This window comes from Vidua macroura, chromosome 8 (genome assembly GCF_024509145.1).
Source record: "Vidua macroura isolate BioBank_ID:100142 chromosome 8, ASM2450914v1, whole genome shotgun sequence".
Lineage (NCBI taxonomy): Eukaryota > Metazoa > Chordata > Aves > Passeriformes > Viduidae > Vidua > Vidua macroura.
In genome coordinates, this window is record NC_071578.1 from 27,816,565 (window position 1) to 27,841,847 (window position 25,283).

Genomic DNA, 25,283 nt, shown 5'->3' on the forward strand with positions numbered 1-25,283 from the left:
TATTCTGGATTTGCAGGGTGAACAGCAACTGTTCATAGCTGCTCTGAATCCCTTTTCAGACTTTTAACGGAATCTGCCAGTGTTGTACAGATGTGCTGTTGTGCCAAATCTTTCCTTGATCTGTTCTGAAAATCTGCCCAGTCATGTAGCAGTTTAAATGTGGATCTGAGCATACAAATTAAAGCTCCAGACTTTGAAATCCTGGGCCTGCATCTTAAAAGAAACTCTAATGTGTTAGACGCCCTGAGTGTCTCTTTGTCAGTCTGATACTTTTCATTGTTAAATTGCAAACATGGTGGGCAAACTGGGGAGTATCTCAAGGTTTTTAAGTTTTTAAAAATATAGAAAAATGGTGTGGTGAAGAGGGTTCTGTAAACAGCCCTTGTAAATGTAAAGGAAAGACTGCCCTTGTAAATATAAAGGAAAGACTGGCCTTTGACTTCACTCCCTTAGTTAGACATCAGATGAATTCATATGCAATCATAAATGCTCAGCCATGAGAAACTTCATCCAGGGATAACAAACTGTGGGGCCCCAGTGGATCCAGCTTTGAGATGCAAATGCTCAGAAACTAGTTTCCATTGTTATCACTATTAATGGAATAGTTTGTAACGCAATTTTTTGGTTTTGACAACATTTCAAGCAAAACAATCATAACTTCTACTGTAAGCACCATCAGAGTTTCTTTTCAATGTGCTAACAATTCAGGAAACATGGGGCATCCAGAAAGAAAAAATAAATTATAAAGAAGTTAATGAAAAAAATCAGCAATCTGAGTGACTTATGCTTTCACTGCCTGGAGGAGGTTTGGAGAGGAGAAGGGTTAAAAGTATAGTTAGAAACCGGACTGGCAATCAGGAGATGTTTAGCTTATTTCTATCTGTTTAACAGATTTCTTTATGTGCCATGTTGGAGCAGGGCCAGAGTCAGCTCTAGGCAAAATGAACTTTTAGGATCCAGTGACAAGTCAAGTCACACTCACACAGATCTCTGCAGATGATTGGAGGTGGTCCTGAGGGCATAATTTAGAAATAGCAATGGATAGGAATACCCTGAGGTTTAATTTTGTTTACAGAAGAACCTGTTTTACTGATTATGATGAGAATCCTGCTTGATTTTTGGATCCAAATTTGAGTCTTGTAGCCAGAAAAAATGTTAAAATTTTGAAAATGGGCATGTTTCCTAAACAAACTCCTGGAAGATACTGAGAACTTCTGTGAGCAATGGGACTCATCCTACTTGTAGGGGTTTTGTCCTACATCCTCCACACTTTGACTTAAGCAAAAGTGCTGTAAATTGTTTTGAGATCCGTAAAGCAAAAGTGGAATTTCAAGTGCTGGTAATCGAATGTATTTCTGCTGCATCTCAGACTCTTAGAAAGTACACAAAACCTCCAAATGTTTTGCCAATACAATGTGTGTAGCTAGTAATTAATTACTACTAAAATCATAAACATGACAGTGTGTCATTTATTAGTGGCTTCACTGTCTTGCATTTCAATGGGTTTACATTCTGTTTGTTCCCTTCTTTTAAAAATTAATCATGCAATGGCTCTGCAGGAACAGAGCCCCAGTGAAAGCACTCAGTCTGCAGGGAAGCCAGTGCTATATCAAGAGTTAAGAAAACAGTTCTGTTTAGTTTACTTGTCTTTCCCTTTGCATGTAGGAACAGAGGCTACTGGAAGTCATTTGAAAGAAATTAAATCAGTTTGGAGGCTGTACAAGTTCAGTGCTTTTAGTGCTTTGTGTATGTATTGTTTGGCTATTTTGTTTTTCATTTTTCTTACTGTTTGTATTTTTGTCTCCAATCCTGGGAACCTTGAGCATGTGCTTTTTTGTGCATGACTGGTTTCACTGATTTCAGCAGTACTGCTCTATCTATTGAATCTGCTAGGTAGCCTACAAAAGAAGTTTCTTTAAGGGCAGTAGAAGAGCTCCTGATGCTGCACTGGGTGGGTGACAGAACTGTTGCCATCACACGTGGCATGCAGGATGTGCAGCAAACTCCTTCCTCCTGGGGCAGAAATAAAGCTGGCTTTAGCATTTGCTCCCTAGAACTGAATATTACATTTTACTTTTGGTTGCACCTAATTTAGGGCAGTAAGTCTCAATCCAATCAGAGTCTCAGAGATACCACCACACTGGCAGCAGTGACCAGTATAACCATGAAAAAAGCTGCTGCAGTGCCATTGCCTGCTGAGGAGTTCAATCTCTATTTGTTTTAACTATAGGAAGAGTAGGTGGTTGACATGGCAACGTGTTCTGTGACACATGTCAATTGATTGGTTTTGCCACTGGAGGAAAGTCCCTGCTTCTTTGAAATGCTGTGTAGCAGCTGTTCCTGCCCCACTGGTGAGGACAAGAGCAGACACAGCCCTGACTGTCTGCCCTGTTTATCTCCTGCTGTGGTTTAGAAAGGTTCTGTCCTGGTGTGAAGGGCTGCAGCTCCACTGATTCTGTGTAGTTTAATCTGTCAATACTTATGGCTCCCCTTGTAGAAACTCCCATGAGGCTTTTTCTGTTAAGGCTTTTGTTTAAAGTGGATGGTATTTTTTCCTGGAGATCAGATAAAATGAGTTTTACATTAATTATAATGCAGTTTATATTTGCTGGTGAAGGACTTCACCCAGAAAAGTGTATCCTAAGCATGCAAGTACTGCTGCTGATCTCTACTGGACTACCTGTTGCTAAAGTTAAAATTTTGCTTAGAGTATTTGATGAAGAAACTTGTTGGTCTGCACATCACTGCACTGAGACAGAATTAAGAGCATTTAAAGTGACTTGCAGTGAAATGGAACAATACAGAATTTGATCACGTCTCTATAGAGAAGTTGACAATTTAAGGATTGATTTAAGAGCTCAGTTTAATTGTTCATAATTTCAAAGAAAATCTGAGACGCCCAGATGAAAATCATGGACCCAGTTCTTTTGAAATCTAAGGTTATAAGAAGTGGAGATAAACTTGTTTGCATTTTAATTCTCTGTACTAAGGTTATGGCCATTCTAAGAATACCTTGAACAGTTTTATTGGCCCCACTAAGAATAATCTTTAAAGCAGCCCATCTTTTAGTTTTTGTATGTCCAGTTTAACACACACTAACAACATTCCAGTATTTACATGGAACAAACATTTAAAATCTAACAAATTATGTTATAATACTTTTTTTAAAGTATATTTACTTTTTAGACTTGTAGGTGCTAAAGATAGGTCAGTTGTAATGTTACCTCATTGTTCAGCCCCTTCTTGTACAGCTGAAGGCTCATGAAATATCAGTTGCACTAGTGTTTAGAGACACTAACTGCTATTCTCTTCCATTTTTAAGTGGGCTTGTATTTTTATCTTGCATTTAGCAACACAGTGAAACTCTTCATGCAAGTCTCTGAGTCAATGAGACTATCATCCCCTAGTGGTTCTTTATATCCATAACAGAAGGATTTTTTTTTCAGCTCTTCAACCAGTTAAACTGTTCAACCTGGGTAGACCAGCTGTAGAGGTGAAAGTTCCAGCTCTTTTTGTGAAAGTTTGAACTCAGTTCCTGATGTCTGAAGACAAGCTTTACCCTATCCACTCATAAATTTTACTTAAAACAGGAGTTCCAAAGATTGTTCATTTGTGAACAATGGACTGAGGCTCAAATCCTTTGCCTTGCAGATTCATAAATTGATATAAAAATTAATCAGAATTCAGATCAGGACTAAGGTTCTGAATGGTAAGATCTGCTCATGTAGATATTGTGCCACCTCAGTACCACTTCAACCTTGATTCAGCTTTGCAGACTGTTTTCTCTTGGGGGACATCTACATATGACAATCTGATCTAACAATGCTTGCTTGGCTTCCAAGTTCATCTCTCCGTGGGTGGATTGATGTGGTCAGCAACAACTAACACCATTTTCTTATTTGTTCTCATTGTCACTGAAAATTGTCCCTTGGAAGGAGGAGGTCTCAGCAATTTTAGGGCTCAAAATTCTGCACTTTTCTGCAGTTCACAGTAGGCAGAATTCTCTTTCAACTCATTGCTTTCCACTGGGTATAACTTTATCCAATAAATCTCCTTTCAGATAGGATTTTATGTTCTAGGTTGTAGCTCATAGGTGTTTCTTAGGCTTACAATAGTGGTATAAGCTTGTCAAATCAGTTCAGATTCCTCTGTTTTTACTTTGAAGTTTACTGGGTTTACTGTTTTCCCACTCACGTAATTGTGTGGAGAAAACAGTTCTTGTTAGGAACTGCAGTTATATTTAATTCTGCAGATTTAATGAATTCTTAACTTTTGGAGAAAAAAAAAGGTTAAAAGAAAATAAATTAGCCTCGAGGCATTTAAAGATAGAAATGTAGGACTTGTACTATACATTTTATGTATGCATTTTTAAGACTTCATTTAGGCAGAGCAGCTTAAAAAGTCTCATCATCTCTGGTACACTTTATCTTTATGGCAGCCATCACCTAGAATATTATGCTGCATTGAGCAAAAATCTCAGGGTCACTACAAAAAAAAATATACTTATTTTATTTTTTTTCTTTTTTTGAAATGACTGGAACATGTTTTTCTTTTGAAAAATACTTTGATCACATCTGATGATCCAGGTGCCTCCAGCTCAGTTAATTGATCAGCAGTTACCTCAAAGCACCTGGTGTCAAGTTTAGTCTGTCACTTATTATTCATCCAGAAGTCTTGGGCATATAGCAGCAACAGAGTAAAATAAACCCATACTGGCAGCATATTTTTAGTCTGTGTATCTACAGCTCCACGAGGCTTTTGCAAGTAAGAAAACATCTCCAAAAAGTGTATCTTTACCAGTATTTTTATTCTGGCAATTAGTTCTAGTGGTCTGATCATAAGTGCTAATACTGCTATTGCCTGTCTGTTTCTTCTGCAGCATTTGTTTTTTGCCAGTAAGTTTCTAACAAACAAAACAAGCAGAGAGCCCAGTCTTCAGTGACTCTGCATGAAGTAATTGTAATTCTACTGGAAATACATATCAGTTGTTGCTTTCATTTAGCAGGCATAAATAAATATGGGCATTAAATATTTTTGCTGGTAACACAGGTTTAAAAGACAGCATTTTAGATTGACTGCAGATACATTTACTTAAATCAATTGGTTTACATATACTTGTCAATTATAGCAATCACACCATGGATGTATTTATCTACAAATTGAAGTTGTGCTCCTGTGAGTGAGGGACATTGGCTTTTTCTGCTTTACTGGCTTTATCTTTAATCACACTTACAAAGAGCCTTTAATGGCTTGTGAGATCCAATAACTGAGATGGTAAGGTTAATGGGGCATCTTGTTATGCTGCACATTTTTGTTGCAAATAATTTTGTGTATTAAATGTGTGAAATTTTTGCCATAGGAAAGTAAGACCAGAATTTGAGTGGCTAAAGGAGATGGGTCCAGCTCACAGCTAGTTGCACAAATAAAGCTTAAGAACAATGACAGCAGCCGCCTTTAGAGAATGACACAACTGTAGGATACAGCCAGTATCTCAAAAGTAGCACTGAGTGATTTTGTCTGGCAAAGGCAAATTTGAGGAAGTTAAAATAACTAGTGTTTAAAACCTACTCTTGTGATTATCTTAGTTCACCCTGTAAAAAGTAGGAGATAATTCATTTCCATCCAGTATCATTTATGTATGTGCCCATGCCCACCATGCCTAAATCTTTTGCCATCTTCTCTAGCCATGGATGTGCTGAGCATCACCTCCACTTTCAGTGCAGAAATACAGCAGAGATATTTTTTTATACAGAGTAAGAACAGTGGCTGAGACCACTCCCTGTTAGGATAATTTCTGAGATATATTTTTTGGATAAGTGCTCCAAAGCATCAAACATTGCACTGCAAGAAATCCTTAGAACACACAATATTCCACATTTTCTGTTCCAAGGAAATGCTGCCAGCTAAAGGGGTTACCTTACTCCCACACCCAGGCCAACACTGTGCTTCCCTCCCTGCCACTTGTATGCTTGTCTGTTTATTGCAAGCACTTGATTTAAAGCCTAGATTTGCTCTCTCTGCCCTGTCATGCTTAGAGAATTGAAGAAACTGTGCTGCTCGTAAAGCAACATGTACTGTGCTTTTGTGCAGTACTGATTGTCAATAAAATGTAATTTAGCTAAAATAAAAATACTGATTGTCAATAAAGTGCAATTTAGCTAAAACAAAATGCACATTTCTGAGTAAAAACTTCCATGGCAATAAAGGAAAACAGAAAATACTGATAATACTAAAATTGCAATTTTAATTATTTTTTTTTAACTATCCAAATCCTCATGTTCAAACTTTCAAACAGAATAGTGATATCAGCAGTAGGCATTTGTAAAGCTGTTACCAGCTGAAACCTGTGTTAAAGTATATTAGTTAAACATACTTCTGCTACTATGCTTCTACCCAACATGCTTTCCTACACACACCAAAATCTCTACACTACACCTGGTGGGAAAGGGTTGCCACAGAAGACCCTCCTGTATATTGAGTACCTTTCTTTGCCCTATAGGCAGAAATGTGTCTTTTAACAGTCAAATCATTCATTCCTGGGGCTTAAGCAATTCCCTGGGATATGATGAAATTTACTTTAAGAAATAAAGACAAAACGAAATGCAGCATGTAATCATGTAGATCGAGACTGGAGGAAAAACAGTTCCTTAGAATTTACAGGAAATATTTAGGGAAGCAGAATAGACCTTTCAGGATTGTTAAAGAAAGAAAATCTGAACAAATTCTTCCATTTTTCATTAGCATTTTGAATTTCCAACAGCTTCCAGGGTGTTTGTTTTGTACTTTATCAATTGCCATATACAGTGCTAGGGAAATAACAGGATCGTTTGGGGTTTGGTGGAACTCCTAGAGTTAGCCCAAATCCACAAGTGTGCAATGTATATAGAGAGAAACTGTTCACACAGTCTGAAAGCTGCTTAACAGCTTAAAATGATAAAAAGTCCTTAACACAATTTAAGAACTTAAACCACTTAAACTGTTTGAAGCAGCTTGTGAGTTCGAAGAGTTTGGGGCAGGGAGTGTGCTCAGAGGCAGCCCTTGGGGATGGGTCTCCCACACCAGCAGTGCCAGAGAAAGGCGCCTTTTGCAGCTAAACCTGGGAGGCCTGGGGGTGATGTGAGGGAGAAGAGGGAAGAGCTCTCTATGTATTTTTATGGGGCATTGTGTATATGGCCAGATTGCTTTGCTTTAAATAGTGTAGCAGGGAATGTTACAGGCATGTGAGGTGTCAGCAGTGGCATCTCCCCAGTGAAACAGGGAAGAGGGTGGCAGAAAAATATTGTCTATGACAAGTCTTCAGCTGTGGAAAACAGCTTTGGCTCATGGGCCAAGAGAAGGCTCCTCAGGAGCATTGTGAAGGAATCTGCACAAGCTGAAAGCCAAAATGTTCTGCTTTTGTGGCTCCAGGAGCTGGAGGTTTGGGGGAGGTGACCTTTCAGATTTATTCATCAGGAAGTTTTTGTTTCTGGAAGATTGTTTTTGGGAAAAAGAAATGGGGTGAGGCAGGGAGGATTGCTTTAGTTTAACTGATGTCAAGCAATGCTAGTTGGTTATATCAGAAGCATGTTGTGAATATATGAAATCACACATTTATAAAGCATTTTAAAGAAAATAAGCCATTATTTATGAGATTCAGTTTGGTCCCTGCTGCTGTGTGGGGTCTTCAGTGTGTTGTGTATGTGTGCTCTGGCACAGCACAGAGGTGATACTTGAGGACAAAGGAAGAAGGCACAGGAATGGGAATGAACCTCTGAGAGAAGGAAAAACCCAGCCAGGATGCTGCTTCTGATGGCAGTGATGCCACCTTAAATGTTTTGAAGCTCGGGCTGGTTTTCATTGATGCAGGCAGTGATTTACACCTTTCAGTGCAGAAAAGGCTGTAAAACAGGAGTGAATTACATTCTGTGCAATTTGAAAATAAATTGTGCATTCACAGCCACTCGGGGTGAGGCCCATTTACACTTCCAGAGTTGTATATGATGAGTAAATGAAAGTTAGGCCTCTGTGTGAATGAAAAATGCCTGTTTTACCAGGGGCTGTGAAAAGAGAGAGCAAGAGAGACTTAGTGGAAATTGGAAGCAAGATTTTGTTTGTTTAAAACACTCACATTGATTTGGAGTCAGATGGAACATTGGTATAACTGCAAACTAATTCCACTGATTTCTATGAGGTATTTCTGATGAAGTTGATGGGGCTGGAAGTTTAGATTTATAATCTGAGTTTTTCCTGTGTTCAGGTAAGTCTTTATCACATTATATTCTTGTGCAATCTTGGTAGCATATTTGACATGAATGTTATCACTCAAAAAAAAAAAAAATCTTCACCTGCGTGAGAAAGAGCTTGGGTATAGTTAAAATCATATGATCTCAGTACAATTAAACAACTACTTGGCTTTTCTTTGTGATGGGGAATGAAATATGGAAATGTTATTTGGTGAGGGTGCTTTCTGATGAGTGACAGACATAGAAAGAAACCATTTAATTAATGAAGTCTTGCTAATGTACTACATAATACTAATTTCTCAATATTGCTTGAATTTCAGAACATTTCAGGATCTGTCTAAACAAATGGATATCTCTTATGGTACAGTCAGGGACTCAGCAGTGTATGAATACTTTAAAGCAAAAGGGACCAACCCTTTGGAGCAGGATAACACATTTGCTGAACTGTGGAGGACTATCAGTAAGAATAATGGGGCAGATAATTGCGTATCAAACCCTTCTGAAGGCATCAGGAAGGTAAGACTGGATCACAGGGGTTTTCATTTAATTTCTGTATCAATGTTGTTTCTATGCAGTTAATGTTAAGTCACAGGAAAGAAATTACAGTCATTTTAAACCCCCCTAAGTTCCTATTTAAAGTTCCTTTTAGTACCTCGATGGCAGATAAGAATCATATTTTGGTGTCATTGTTCTGAATTTAAGTACTTTAGCTCTGCCTAAGTCTTCAGGATGTAAGTCCTTTGGATCTGGTCATAAGGTTTCTCAGTTTCATGGGAGCTTTGATAATGCCTTTTTGGATGCAATTATTTTCATTATGCAGTACTGACTCCTGTCTTTTGCTCATTTGAGTCGGTTTTCTTTTTTCTGAGTTCATGATTGGAAACATGAGTAAGAATTAAGGGATACACTGAATGCATACTCATGTCTCTTGAAACAGAAATGTAATGCAAGATTTTTCTTTGTTTATTCCAGACTTTGAAAAATGCATTCACATCACACTGTGTTTTACCAAAATGTTATTTCTCTGAGATAAAACGACACCTTTTTTTGTGGAACAGAGAATTAATGTGGTATTCAAGGACTGATGCATAACAGCTTAGGATGCTGCATCTTTGTTCTGTGTCCTGTGATAATGAGTATTGGCCATTACAAATGCCCACTCTCTCATAGCCTGCCTCTCCCCTCTGCTTCCCATCCTGAATCTCAACAAAAGCAGGCAGTACCTTACATCAAACACATTTCCAGTACATTACACAGAAGGGATGCATGCTGAAAGCCTTGATGTGCTGCTCCTTTAATGAAAAGCCTCCTCTTCATCTCTCTATTGATTTTTTCCCTAAAACAAGTTAACAGTTTTTATTACCATACTGAATGTTTGATAAGAGATACTCTTGTCAGTGAAACACTGATTTACTAGTTCTTTATGCTTTTGTATGTTGGACATAATAAAATGGTTTGGGCAAGCCATGCCATTTCCCAATTCAAACTCCTTTAACAAAAGATTCCCAACTCTTTGCTTGACTTTTGGACAAAATCTTTATGCAGACACTCCCTTGTCTTAGCATATAAGTGTTCAGTCAAAATTTGGGTTCACCCTGCCCATCCCTCAGATGAGCTTCCCCAAAGCGCTCTGCCCTCAGCTCCAAAATCCTCTCTTTCTTGGGCACAAGGTAGAGCTCTGGTAATAGCAAAGTCTGCAGTGGTTGTTGGCTTTTTTTTTTTTTTTTTCCTTAATCTGCTCAGCATTTTATGAAAATGAGCCCTCTTTTGATATGTTTTTTGTTGCATTTAGAGGAGAAATAAAGACATTAAATACTTTGCTATGTATCCTAGCATTTAAGCCAATAGTAAAACAGTTTAACTTAGAAAAATATTCAGTATTTTACTTTTCTTTTTTCTAACATTCTTATGGCAGTGGATGCTCTTTATCCATGAAATTGTAAATACTCTTATTCTGTAAGCCTAGTGCATGCTGCCGTTTATGATAGCTACATTTTTTAAGCCAGAAATGTAACTGTAGATTGGCAGGCAGTTGAGAATACCAATTATATTGTCTGTATGGAGCTGGCAGCTCCATCCTATCTATGTGATAATAACTTTTCATACTAAGTTTGATTTCAGTGTTGTAGGATGATTTTTATATAACTAGATCAGCTCATTCAATTAATGTCAACAACTGAATTTTACTTCAGTCCCCAAAGATGACCGAGGCCACTATTTGATTAGACACCTACATAAATTGGCTTTAATAACATTGTCAACTAAACTATTGTGTTTATAAAGTGTCACTCTTCCTAGCTCATTGAACTCTCTGAATAAACAGACAAGTTTTTTATGTCAAGTATTATGGCTAGAAATTCTGGGGTTTTTTTAAAGGAGAATTGATGTCAGCCAAGGAAATGAGAGTTTCCATCCACAAACACATACTGCTGCATGAAAGAGATGTAAATGTGCCTTACAAAAGTGTTTCATAGGAAATGGGAACTCTAAATCTCTCTAGCATAAAAAGATTCATAAAACCTTTTTCTGAATGAGGACTTGCCTGGAACAATGCAAAAAAAAAGAAAAAAGTCACTACTGTTCTTTCTTCCCTCCTTCTCCTTTCCATTTTCTTCAGACAGTATCACAGTTCATCTGCAGTTACAAACAAAGCCATGCCACTTCAGTGCAAAACAGGGAGTGCTGGTTATTTGTGCCACAGACAGGTGTTTCAGGTGTTTGTCCCTATCCCATTTATCTTTCTCCACTTCACGACGCTTTGACTGTCTGAAAACAAAGGGATGGCAGTGGAAGAAAGTCATGTGAGCTTTCATGGCATTTGGTGGCCATGGCAGAGATGTCTCTTCAGACACAGCAGGGTCCCTGCAGCCACAGTGACCATCTCCCATGGGCAAGGCACAGCTTTTGCAGCACTGGGAGAGCCACGGAAAAGGCAGGAATGCACTTCAGTGTCACATAAGTGACAGGAGGAGGACTCCTGAGAGCCGAGGGTGGTGGGGAGAAGGTTGCTTTTGCTGTATTCCCAAGGTAGTTGAAAGTGGTCATTGAAGATGGAAAGCCTTCTCCTATTTAGCAGTAGCTCTGCACAGCACAGGAGCAGAAACCACACAAACCACAGTCCATACAAAATGCTGTTTTGCCACTTTGAGCTGTCTGGGACTCTCACAGATGAGGATAGACTAATGCTGTCACAGGAAAGTTTCTACAGCCAGGATCTCAGTGAACTGTTTGCTTTACATCCACTGGCAATCAGGGTAATTATTGATTACACCAACATACATAATGACTTGTGTTTTTTATTTCCTCTGGGAGCACCCATTTTTGCTTTGAAAGAATGAAGTAAAATATGATCCCCATGTGATTCTGCATCTGCTATATATACAGATAGGAGAATTAAACTCCTTATTGCATTTTATAAAGCCCTGCTTTGGTTGAGATTGTTTGTTCCCCTGTCCAATTAATTTGGTGCCAGAATTTCTATGAATTTTTTCTTTTCTTCCTGTATCACTTTTGATGAAAAGCGATCAAAACCAAGTAGAGCACAAAATGAGAATGCATCATTGATTTAGGCAATAGCACAGTAAGAATTTTCTCATTCTCTTTTTTGCTTCCTTAATGATCACTGAACACTAAATCAGTATGATCTTCTCTCCTCTTCATTCTAATTTTGAGAGTAGAAGTAGTTTAAAAGTTCATTTAGTACGATTTTTTAGAAACTACTTTGTCCACAATGAATTTTATATTGTAAATTGTGATTGCTCTCATAGAGCTTCATAAATTTCTCCATTTCTTGACCCATCAGCCTTTGAAGCAAAAGCAAATGCTTGCTTAAATCTGAATCTATTGCATCCTATAGTGGCTCCTTAATTATTTTAATGTTTGAAACATTTCAACAGGATCAAATGGCATGTTCTTCTTTTTATTAGAACTATGTTGCTTCTCTCAAAGCACTTTTTTATAGATAATAAATGTTATTGAACCGTCTTTTTGAACTACTCCACTAATGCCAATGTAAAGGTCACTTTTTGATATTTCTGTGGTACCAGCCATATAATGGGATCAGCTACACTGACACTCTGATCTAGCAGTAAATTAATGATGAATTTTGCATTATTCTGGCACTTCTGTCTTAAGTATGATAGCTTCTTCAAAAGTTTCAGATAAATCGCAGATATATCAGTGATTACTCTGGAATCAATATTTTTTCATGTTATTATTATTTCTTATCATGCTTTCTTTGAAGCAACATTGTTTAACCATCAGTAAGCCAGGACCCTTTGAACAATATTCCTCTATCTCCATCTGTGCTGAAGAGTGAATTATGGGGTTGTTTACTGCTTTGCTGGAGTATTATTTTCTTTGTGGCCCTTGTCTTGTCTAGAAGCCATCTTCTTTGGCCTTTTAACTATTTTAGGATTGTGAAGAATATTTTTTAATATAAGTTTTGCCCAGAGGTTCTTTTTTCTTAAATCTGTTTTCTTAAATCTCTTAAACCAAGGATAAATCTGGTGTCCTTGATGTAAGCCAAAGTAGTTGTTCTACCTGGGTGGAATAAATGACTGCTGCTTTGGCTGACTTTCTGATAAAGAGGTTTCTGAAAGTTTAACCAAGTGATTTTTAGTTTGTTGTGCAGCATGCCTGTATTTTGAGAGTCACAGTAAGTCCATAGCAAAGGAGCAAAATATGAAGTACAATGAGAAGACTGAAGTATAAATTTGAGCTCATTATTCTGTGTTTATTTCAGTCTTTTTTTTTTACTCAAGCTATCTCACCTGCTCTCAGCTGGCATTTGCACAGGCCCTTTTACCAGTCTTCCTACATTCATGGCCTGGAAGTCAAGGGGCAGGCATGCCCCTTAAAGACTCTATGAAGACATGGAGTCTTTCATTAAAAAAAAAAAAAAAAAAAGAAAAAAGTTTAAACTACATTTAAAATTTGAGGTAGATTTTTTCATTGAAAATAAATGTCAGTTTTATTTTATTTGGCTTTTACTGCTTGCCTAGTGAAGGTATATAAAAAGTCAGCCTACTTCAAACACACATGCATGTGTGCACTTATGTATCTTGTACATATGTTTTTCAAAGTTTGACAGCTTTTCCCTAAATTGAACAAATGATACTGCTTAGCTGTCACAACAGATATTAACAGGGAAGTGAAGGATGCTGAATTTAGACAGCAACTAAACATTTGTTATAAGAAAACTTTCCACACAACGAACACACTAATAGTATGAGGTCTTCACTCTTCAGGGAAGAAAATTTCACAAGTGGAAGAAGTTTGGAAAGAACTAAGTCTTCCCTTAGGAAAAATGGATCTTTGGAGATTCTGGTTTTGGCAATCAGAGAGGGAGGGGACGCAGCCTTGCACCCAGGATTTCTGGGGGTTGAGACATATGCACAAGCAAGAGTTTAAAAGTCAGGCTCCTGATTATGCTAAAACGATCAGGCTGTCAGAGAAATAATGCTCTGCAGATGTGATGACATTGGATAGGCTGATTTGTATCATTAAAAATATGTAAAATAGATGTGAAGAGATCTGGCAGACTTGGTTTATTGACCATTTGCAGTTGCAGGATGTGATTTAGGATAGCAGCACTGCAAACACAAGAGAAGTAGACCTTTACAAAAGATCTGCTGAACAGCATTGAAAGTCAGTGTATAAAGCCCTTGTATATAAGATAACATACAGAAAACTGAGGATTGAAAAGTAGACTCAATAATGTGGTTTTCTTTTCTTTAGCCAGTGCATTGTAATAGAAATCAAATATTTGAGGAACATCGTGTTCCTCAAGTATTACTAAGAGATAGATAAGGAATGTATTGTGTTGTCAGTGTTCTTTTCTAAATTGTAAATGTGAAAAGATGATTTGCTGACCAGTTCTGAAAGAACAGAAGATAAATACAGCTCTTTAAACTGAAGATACCACCAAAAGACCCCCAAAAAGCAACCACCAAAAAAAAAAAAAAAAAAAAATCCCAAGCAAAAAAAAACCCCTAAACCAAACAAAATAACAACAAAAAAAAAGAAGACAAAAATTCAACCAATCAACCAAGTTAAAAATACCCAGAGAAATGTAAAACACATTTTACCATAGTGAATTAGGCCAGGTCTTTCTAGGGTGTCTGATTTCAGTATATCCATCAGGCAGGATTTTCATTATCATGGATTTTGAATAAATTCTGTGTACAGTAACAAGTGCTACTGCTTTTGATCCCCTGAGGACTTATTTTTAATGCTGACAGGTTCCTATAATAGGTAGCAAAATCCTGTGTATTATTATTTACCATGGAACACAATGTGGCTGAGTAATAAAAATAATATTTTCCAAGGGTTCAGTGTACAGACTCTTTCACATCTTACCAAAGAGAAAGGATATAACATTTCTACTCTGTTTTAACCCAGAAGCAAATGAATTTGTGGATCTTTGCCTCAATGTAGATAAAAGGGAATCAGGGAAAAGAGGTGGATTGCAGCAAGTACCTTACCGAACGTCTAGGCAATATTATTTTAATCTTTGTTTCCCTGAATTCTGCCTCCTAGAAGATACCTCACCCATTTGATTTATTGTCATGTGTAAGCAACTGTAAGGGACTTCAGAAAGGTATGGTTTATTTCAAACTATGATGAAGTAACTCATCTTATTTGCTCAGCTGAGGAATCCATTGTAATGAAATAACTGATGGAGTCTTACAAACTTACAGGTGAATTCAAAACTGAGCTTAGAAAAGAATTGGAAGGATGAACTAATTCTGTGCCAGAGCTACAGCCATTTGCTCCCCTAGGAGCTTTGTGAGTCAGTTCCCATAAAGAAATACATACAAGACTTCAGCTACTTAAATATATTAGGCAACCAATGGTTACTTTAACCAACAAAATGATATTTTAGTTTACTATACTGAATCCCTATCCAGATATGTTTCTTATGTCTTGTGTTAAGTAAGATGATTTACATTCATTATATACACTGTGTGCAGGCCTTGGTTTCAGTCCCAATTAAAGTTGATATTTAAAGATATCTGCATGGATGTGTGTTAAAACAATAGTTACCCCAAAACTGAAATAGTAGTACATGCTTGTGAATCTTCTTACCTGTGAAGAAAAGAGGGAACTCTTTCAGCTCAGTGTGTGCCTTTTGTTACAGGACTAACAACTCTCAGTACAGCTGTGTATACTTGCAAGGGAAATTTGTTTATTTACATGTTTATATGAGAAAAGCTGGAAAATTACAATTTTGGTGCCTGTGCTGCTCATCACTTAATGCTCATACTATGCCAGTCTTGTCATTTAAATGTATGGGACCAGTCACATTCCATGTCTCCTACAAAATATGCACTGAATTTCATCATCTAAAGCAATGGCTTTCATTTATAATTAATAACCTGTTACATAAACCTCACCTACACTTCTAGATGGCTGTGCTATCCTATGTGCATACTTAAAAAAAGGAAGATATTTTAGCAAAATCTGAAGTAAGTGATGTCCTGCTGGGGGAGAAAACTGCTAGAAATTTATTAAGATGTTGAAGATCTACATATAAACAGTGACCTAATGAAATACCACCAAGGAATAGTGACAAGATTTAGATTTGTTTGCTAGCTTAGGTTTTGTCCTACCTAGAAATGCAGTTTAGTTTAGACTGTGTCGTGTTCATGCTGTATTTACAGGCAAAGAAAGGAAATTATGCTTTCCTGTGGGATGTGACAGTAGTGGAATATGCTGCACTGACAGATGATGAATGCTCTGTGACAGTCATTGGAAACAGCATCAGCAGCAAAGGATATGGGATAGCACTCCAGCATGGAAGTCCCTACAGAGATCTTTTCTCCCAGAGGTAAACTGAAACAAGGCTCATTTTATAGGATTTCTGTCTATAGCCAACAACTGTTCACATTAATTTTGGCACTTAATTAATTAGGAACAATGAATACATGTCAGCAGAGAGGTTAGAGTTCAAGCTCCAACAAAGCTGCTGCTCCTTCTAATCCATGTGCTCCTGGTTTGGGAAGAGGGGACTGGAGGTGACGTGTGGCCTCACACCTTCAGACAGCACTGCCTCTGGCAGAGGGCTGATGTCCTCAGAGCTCGGTGAGAGGTAGAGGAGAGACTGAGGAGACATCTTGAGCTCATGCCACATTCTGCAGGCTCTGAAGCAGTGTGTGCACACCCTGCAGTAAGCAAGCAGCACTGGCCTGTGTTGTCCTTTAGGGTGGAGGGACTGGTTGAAGACTCATGATGGTGCAGGGAAACAAGAATTGCAGGGAATTGCATAGGACTGACAAGACCAGAAGACTCTAAAACAGTGCTGTTTAGTGATCTCTGAGCTACCAGCTGGGTATCTCTTGTCCATGTGAATGTGCAGCCTGAAATGAAGACACACGGCTGTGCAGGCATGTGTGCCCTTAGAAGAAGGTGAGCGCATGGCTCTGCTCCAGGCAGGGATCTGAAGCAAGATTGCCTCATCTTGCTTCTCCTTTATAAAAAGGAGCAAAATTCCAGCTGCATAACTAGAGACAAAGCTGCCTCAAGAGAAAAGATTGTTAGTAAACAGCTAAAACTGTTATCAAACCAAATCCAAAATGAATCATTCATGCAGAGATGGGACACTTCACAAGAGACAAAACAATGATTAATTAGCAACTGTTAACACAGTAATTCAGGCATTAAGTAACAGCACTGAAGTAAAATCCTTTTGAATAAACTACATTTACTAAAATAAATGAGTTGGTCGCTGCTTAAACAGATTTGTACTAAGTGGTGCACAAACAGTAGCATGTTTAGCCTCATATATTTTTGGAATTATTGTAGGAGAGCAGCAGTGGAGCGGGTTGAGCATTTCACTAGTGGGACCAGCTGCTGCAGCTGAATGTAGCCAGGCCAGGCATAACTAACTGGAAGGTGGTGATTTCCCCTGGAAATGCTGTTTGCATTGCAGTGGAATTTTGACAGTCTCTTTTTTTCCTAAAGTTACCTGGTGGAGTTTACCTGCTGCTGTGAGTAGAAAGAAATCTTGGTATAAAGGACTTTCAGATGAAGAATACACTCTGGTGGTGGAGGGGGGTGGAGTTTTGAATTATGGGATGGTAGATTTAAGAGCTGTGAAGTGTAAGGAAAAGACAAAAAAACCCTAAAAAAGTATAATTGCAAATAATACTTGTCTTTTGAAATTTCTGCAGGATCCTAGAGTTGCAAGAAAGTGGAGATTTGGATGTTCTTAAACAGAAGTGGTGGCCACGGATGGGACGTTGTGACCTGAACAGCCATACCAATGCACAGACAGATGGGAAGGCACTCAAGCTGCACAGTTTTGCAGGCGTTTTCTGCATTTTAGCAATAGGCCTTCTTCTTGCTTGCTTGGTGGCAGCATTGGAGTTGTGGTGGAACAGCAACCGTTGTCATCAAGAAACACCGAAAGAGGTCCATAACTTTTATTCTTATCACAATTAAAAGTAGAAAACACAAAAGAAAGAGAGAGAAAGTGGAAGTTGTGGGATTTTAGGTGCTCTCATGCAATAAATTTGATTTATTTTGATTTGCCATACTAAGCTTTGCATATAACTTTTTGGGTGGTTGTTTCTAAGAAAATAAAAGCAAACAAACAAAAGTGTCTTTTGTGCACATGGAAGGTGCCAAACTGACAGCCCTGGAGACTAAAGTCCTTTATTTATTTGTAGAGCAGATACAGCATGGGCAGCAGCAGTGCAAACTTCCCCTCATTGCCCCACCAATGTGCCTCATCCCTGACCTGGAGAGACCACCTTTAGGGGTAAGAGAGTGGTTCAGAAACACGCCCTCAGCCACTCTGCTGTGAGTGACGGGGAGGCCAGTCACGGGCACCCAGCTGTGCCATCTGTGGTGATGCTTTCTCTGATCTGAGCCCCCATCCGCTGGCTGGGAGAGCCGTGTCCGTCCTGCTCAGGCTCTGCAGCTGCCAGACGTCTGGTAGCTGCTCTCTTTCATGGCTGACCTAGGCTGAGTTTGAAGAGGTACACAAGCAATTAAATATAAATCAGCTAGTTAATAATTGAATAAGCCATATTGCCATGACCCTGTTGAAATGCTTCCTTTCTTTTGAAGTTAGTTTTATTTCTAAAAGTAGGAGCCTCTGAGGAAGCTGACCTTCATATAATGTGTTTTATCTAGGAAATTATACCTGAGAAGTTCTTGGGTTTGAAGTTTCCATGCACAGCAGGCAGAAGAAGTTAGCAATTCTAAGATAGAATAATCAGTCTATTCTCAGATCTGTCTTGCATGAAGCCTGTATTTGTTTACGTAGTTTAAATGTTTAACAAACTAACCTCTTGAAATTCTGGAGACACTGAGGCATTTGTAGGTGCTTTCATCTTGGAACAGATGTTTGTTACAAGCTAATAATAGCAGTGAGCTACACTGCAGCTGGAAAAATAGTACATAGCCCACCAATTCTAATCTCTCTTCCTCAAGCTGCAGGAGCAGTAGACTAATTGACATACCTATCACCTGTAAGCAATTTTGGCAAATTGGCAACCTGGTCTAGAGGATGGCATCCTTGCCTTTGGCAGAGGGGTTGGAATTGGGGATCTTCAAGGTCCCTTCCAACCCAAACAGTTCCATTTGCTATGATTTTGCCATGCTGCCATGTAGAAGTTGCTCCTGCTGGAACTCCAAAGGTGCCCCTATGCTAGCGATGTGAAGGCCTAAAGCCCAGCAGTGTGAAATCCTGCAGGGCAAGGGCAGGGCTGCTTCCCAAAGTGTCCTGATGCTGTGTGCACAAGCACTTATCTGGCCATACTATGTGGTGTGCTCCCCTCTCTACGCTCAGGGAATTGCCTTTGTGCATCTTTGGTGAGATAGAATATGACCTGAAGGCAGTTTCATATAGCTAAGGTGAAATAATTTACTCTTTTATTGCAAGGAGTTTTGAATACTCAGTTTCCATTTCTGAAAAAGGATCTGTCTTCCTGAGTTTCAATATTTTCTTTTTTTCACCCATCCTCTTCCTTTCTTGTTCAATACCTCTAAGAAGGATTATTGCATATCTATGCCTACCCCATCCCAGCTTTTCTCCCTTTCCCATCCTTCTCTTTCCCTCCAATGTGTTCTTGATGAAGGTTGCTCTTGTATATCTGTAGTGCTCTTTGGCAGTTTCTTTGTCAAACATAGAATACTTTTAACCCTCTGTGTTTTAAAATAAACTGAAGGTACTCCCATGGTAGAGCTGTGCTTGGGGAGATCTCTGTCTGTGGGGCTGGGCCTGCCCTTGGAGAACAACTAGGCTGGGTTAGAGGCAAATTAAACTTAAACAGAGCATGGACAGGTTCCAAAAAGATCAGTGATGGGGAGGCTGGCAGGAGAGAGGAAGCAGAGTCAGCAGGAGCCCTGGCACAGCAGGTGTGAAGGCTGAAGGAGGAGGTGAGAGGGCACAGGGCCGGGCTGAGCCGGCTGGAGGAAGGCGTAAGGAGGGTTTGCCAGGCAGGATGGGTGGAATGAGGGGTCCCATGAAAGGGACAGCTGGCTGCAATGACAGGCAGGCAGCTAGAGACACCTTTGGGTCGATCACAGCAGCCAGAGGGAAGGGTGACAGCTGCCCAGAGGCAGGGACAGGCAGGATCCTCAGGAATCCCCTGCCTAGGCCAATGGCCACATGTGCCACACGGCCACATTGCTCCGGCCCTGCTGCACACCAGGGCTTGGGGCTCTTGTCACAGTGACCACAACATCCACTCAATTAAATTAGCAAATGAATGTAGCTGTATTTCCTGGAAGATTAGTGGCCTGACATTTTATTTATATGCTACCAATGAGGAGGGATTGAAGTGGGACATCTGATGGCTCCTGCAGTTAAGGTAGGAAACCAGGTTTCAAAAGAGGTGGTGAATATAGGTTGAAAGTTTTTGATGTGTTTAAAAGAACTAAGTTTCAAGTCCTGAGTCCTGAGTGCTCCTCTGCTTGAGGCAGGAGCAGTGGCTGAGCCTGGCATAGGGGCCCAAAAGGAGAATTTGATCTCCAGGAGGAGTGTGTTCAGAATAGCCCATGCTCGTGTGTTAACGAGCATTTCTACAGCAAGAGCTATAGTGACAGAGCTACAGCACGAGTAGCATACACAGAACATAAAATCTGCCTCTTAGCTGCATCTGGTACTCCAGCCAAGTTGTTAGTTCAGTAAGAGCTGCAAATTCAATCATGCTGCTGATTTTCTCCTGCTTTTGGGAAGGCTTTGGCAAAACACAAGTGTTGTGATATCACATAAAAATTGTGGGAACTGGGATGTCTCCCAGCCACTTTCTTCTGTGAAGCAGAGCTCGTGGAGGGTCACAGAAAAGGCTGAGCTTCTTGCAGTCTGAGATTAGACTTTGATGTTGCTTATGAGGCAAAGAGAAGGTGGCAACATTTGGCTTCTGTGACCCTGATCCTGTTAGGAGCTTTATAAATCCCTTGGAAAATTTACAGTAAGCAGAATTGAACGAGGAGTTGTCTTGGCTTGTGAAGCCCTTGTGTAACATTCTCACTTTGGCATGACCCACCTGGTTGGATGTATCATGTCAATTGCCAACTCCAAAAAAAAAATAAATGTTGGGATGATGAATGTACAACTACTATGGCAGATTTATGGCAGGGTTGGGTGGCGTGCAGCTTGCTGGAGAGAGAGAAAAAGCATTTTTTAGAGACTCTTTACTTTTTATGTTGAGGGTCTGTGAAGTCTGTGGCTAGAAAAATGTGCATTGCCTTCATTGGCATTGGAGAAACATTTTCAGCTGACATTAAGGTGGTGTTTTTTGCCAGTTTGTTGTCTTTTCTTTTTCCACTTTGTATTCCTTAGGCTTTTGTGGAGGTTAGGCTGAGCCAATACATTGATGTCCAAGGACTCAGATGTCTGCATGGCATAAATCACAGCTCTTAATTACACCAAGTGTGAGGAATGTAGTATTAACTATGAGACGAACAGAAGCCTGTCTTTGGAAACCTAACAGCATAACTTGGGCGTTGATATTAACCTGATCTACATTTGTAGACTTCATAGGGAGAGTTATGTCAAGGGGGTACTGCTTCCAGTTACAATATTTTTTACATTTTTCACATATGAAGAAACTCAACCCCACAAAAATGTAAAAAAAAAAAAAAATAGTATTGTGCCTGTGCACTATATCAATTCATTAAGGCAAACCTCCAGGAAAGATGAATTACCTTTATTTTTCCATGTTGCCATTGGTTCACAGTTGTATTTTTCAAGGAATAGTGAAATTTCTTGCTAGAAGAGCAAAGACTGGGTTGATCTTTTTCAGGATGTTGCTACAAGATATTTTTATTCTATTTGAAGGAGATTTGTAAAAATGTTTCTAATGAGTTCTGCTGTACAAATCTTAATGTTATCCCTATTTAATCCTTATCAGACCAGGTTAACAAAAGAAAGTTTAGCTCCAGCATCAGGGAAAAATGTACTGCTGCAACACCATGCCACATTCTTTTATTAGGGCTCAAGTTTGCAATCTCTTCAAGCTGGTTAATGTCTGGTAATATTAAAATTGCCTTATTACTTTCTAACTCAGAAAAAAACTTGCACTAGATCATCTTTTTCCAAAATGATATTCTGGAATTTATAATCACCCTCTACACATTGTTGGTACCCAGCCATCCAATACCCACAGTGAAATTTAGCCAGCTCATACATCTATCTGTGTGTGTTAAAATCTTGAATTTACACAGCTGCTACTCAGCCTGAAATACTGATACCTAATCTTTTGACTTTGATAAGCTTCAGAAAATTAGGGAGTTGTGAAAAATTAATATTTATTCTGGAGTCTTTGTTCAGTCACTTTATGTCCCTTTTAAATGACTGAGCAATCAGATAAAGTTATTAAAACTGGTACCATATAAATGTTGAGATTTTGACAATTGCCTCTGGATTTCTTTGTGTGAGTCCTATGCATTTATTTCACAATGTCAGTAATCCATAATGTAACCTGGATCATTTAACAGCCAAGGGCTTTGCCACATCATCAGATTGTTGGTGTCTTTTATCCCCTTTGAAGGGATGAAAGGCAGTTTTCACATCTTTGTTGTCATGATCCAGCGTGGCTGCTTGCTGCAACAGGCTCCCCAGCATCCTCTGTGCTTTATCAGCTGTGTCTTTGTGTGATGTGCTATTCTCTGAAGATTATTACTTCTGAGATCTTGTCAGAGCTATGAAGAAAGCATTCCATATACTACAAAACAATGGAAACTTATATGCAAAGATAAAATATCCTACTAGTCATGGAAAGAAAGTTAAATTCTCATATTTTTCACTGTTCATGAGATTATTCACTAAAAATTTAACAGGCAACCCCATGTTAAACAAAATTAGTGACTTGTGCAGGATGATTTTTTGTTTTCTGGGATCTGACACTTGTTGCATCTCTCATAAGAGGTGATATTGATTCACTTATATTTGATATAGCTCTTGAAAGACAATGTTGGAATGACCCCAATAAATTCTTAGGTTAATTCTTTCTTTTCACAGATAATACATATTATTAATCAAAAATCTGTTTTTCCAAACCAGCTGTGCTATTCCTAGCAATGTGAGAGTTTCAGAAACTGGACCCAGTGTGTTTAGGAATCTCTAGTGCAAGAAGATTTGAGGGTTTTATTGGTTAAGGCATAACATAGTTTTCCACCTCCTGAGTTGCTTCTAGTCATTGTCTCATAACTGTGTCAAATTTATAATTCATTAACAATCACAGCTTAGTTTGTGATTTCTTTTCTTTCTCATGCTTCTGCAAAATCTTTTTTTTCAATAGACTCTTTTCACTTTTCCGTCCTTTTTATTTTTAAATTATTAAAAGGGAGCAGCGTCTCAGGTACTGTTCAGAGTGGAAACAGTCTTTTGTACTAGTAACAGCACCTATTTCCTATATTCCTATTTCCTGCTACTCCAAGCTTAATAATGTCTTGAATCCCAAAAAGTCTAGACTCTGCGAGCTCTGTGAGATAGTGGGAGGTAGCAAAATTATTCTAAAAATTGTCACAAGTATTTTGGTAGTACACAGGCTGAAAGAAAAAAAAAGAAAAAAAACCCTGTATCTCTGGCCAGGGCATCCTCTTGTGCCCTGCCTTAAACTCCCTTGTTTCCACATTCACTAATGTGCAAATCCCAGCCTACCTCAGAAATCCATTCTTCCAGCTTTAGCAGTCATGAAAGTTACCCACTAAGACTCTCTTCTGGTATTAGAAGAGCAGGAATCCCAGTGTACCTTACAAATGGAAACAGGAGCTGGCAGCCACGAGTCCAATGGATCCAAATTTGTCACTGCTAAGAATTGTGATTTGTACTGTGTTCATCTCACTTTAGTTCTCCAGCCAGATACTATTCCATGGCAATTGAAGCTTCTGTATCTTCAGCATGGTGTCAGCAGTGTTGGTTTTGATTATTAAAGAGTCTCTTGCTTTCACCATTATTTTCACTTTCCTTGTCTTTTTCCTTGTCTCTTCATTTACCTTGTCTCCTTTGTGGTGTTATCTTTTTATGTGATATTTTGATTTGCCCCAGGATGGTTCCTTTTGAGACTGAAAGGAAACATAAGACCATCAACCCAATATTTTATTTTCCCTTCATTGCATGTTCTCTATATTTTATCTTGGTTTTAAATTATTTTTTCTGTATTTTAATGGCATGTCTGAAATCTTTGTACATTTTTTGCTCAGTTGCGTATAAATTATCATTTGTTTGTACTACTGTATTGTATTCTACATTTCTAAGAATAAATAAAGGTTTGTTTGGGGAAAATAAATCATGCAAACATTGGCAAAATAATGCATTTTAATGCCATCTAGAAATTCAGTTTCAAACCATCTTTGAATGTAATAAGCTGAGGAACTTCATTCACCTAGCATTTTTAAATCAGCAAAGCGGTGTTAGGAACCAGTCAACCCAAAATGCAAAGTTTACTGTTGTTTGATGATAAAGTATAAGCTGAAAGAACCAGTTTAAAAAAAAAAAAAAAAAAAGAGGCCTATATAATATACAATATATAATATATCACATATAAATTACCTTGTACAGAAGCTGGTATTAGCTGGAAGGGCATCTTAACTTACTCCATGCTGGCTTTTTATGTGAGTGAAGAAACAAGATTTTCTCTTTGGAGGTGCCTGTAGTGAAGCAGACATTCTGCAATTCCTGGTCCCAGGCAGGGTGTACATCCAGAACCCAATGAAATCGCTCAACTCCTGCTATTGATCACCATAGATTTTGGTCAAGGCTGTAATGGATTTAACAGTGACTTTAACAGTGATTTATGGCACTGAGCCCAGGCTTCTGCTACCCAAAGCAGTGGTGAAGCAATTGAGTTTTGTACCAGCATATTTCCCTAACTGCGAGGAGGGGATTTTTGTGTTTGGTTTAATTTTTCTCTGTTATGTAGGAAAATCCTGCTAATGGGATCCTTGGGGATATAATCTGGATTTACCTGGCATGAACCTTAGGGGAGGAAGAAAATTATTCAACAGAAATAAGTTTAAAAAAATGAGTGTTGCCATGCAGGGAAATGAAAAAGAAATAACCTGTTTAAAGTTTCAGTTTGGTACTGAGTGTAAGTACTTGCTTAATTTGCATTACATTGCCTATCCCAGAGAACTTCTGTGGCTACTCATGAGCTTGCATGAGCTTATGTATTTTACTGAATTGGAGCCTTAATGTGTCAGATTCTTTTAGATTCTTCACACAATGTTTACACAGCTAATTTTTGTATGTCTTATCTCAGCCTATGGCAGTATTTTAAAGTTGATTTTTTGAAGGGGGTGTAAAATAACAAAATCAGTTAAATTTTAAAATAAAAAAAAGCATAAAATGTGACTTTTTCTCAAATTTCTTTTGCATTTTTGTGGTTTGTAAAATGCCTTAGGTGTTAATCTGACTAAGCATTTAAGCATGTACATAAAATTAAATAAGAGGTGTATTCTAATCTCACCCAGAGCACCAAAACATTTCCATTCCTTTCAGTGGCACAGGATCAAACTTCAGTTGCTTTGAAGCACCATGTATGAACCAGAGACTGGGAGTTTCATGTGCATTGAGTTATTTGGTGAAGATTTACCTCACCATGC

At 38.6% G+C, this 25,283-nt stretch overlaps 1 protein-coding gene across 5 annotated transcripts in view; it reads left to right on the forward strand.

Moving 5' to 3' along the window:
* Nucleotides 1-25,283, forward strand: part of GRID1 (glutamate ionotropic receptor delta type subunit 1) — a 484,393-nt gene that overhangs the window by 449,200 nt on the left and 9,910 nt on the right. For 2 of the 5 annotated variants that reach the window (XM_053983939.1, XM_053983935.1), the window contains exons 13-16: nucleotides 8,543-8,738; nucleotides 15,887-16,053; nucleotides 17,396-17,636; nucleotides 17,899-17,985. In XM_053983939.1, coding sequence (XP_053839914.1) covers nucleotides 8,543-8,738; nucleotides 15,887-16,053; nucleotides 17,396-17,636; nucleotides 17,899-17,985 — 691 coding nt within the window. Of the gene's footprint in view, nucleotides 1-8,542; nucleotides 8,739-15,886; nucleotides 16,054-17,395; nucleotides 17,637-17,893; nucleotides 17,986-25,283 lie in introns of all 5 variants that reach the window. The other 3 variants (XM_053983936.1, XM_053983937.1, XM_053983938.1) reach the window with 2 other exon arrangements.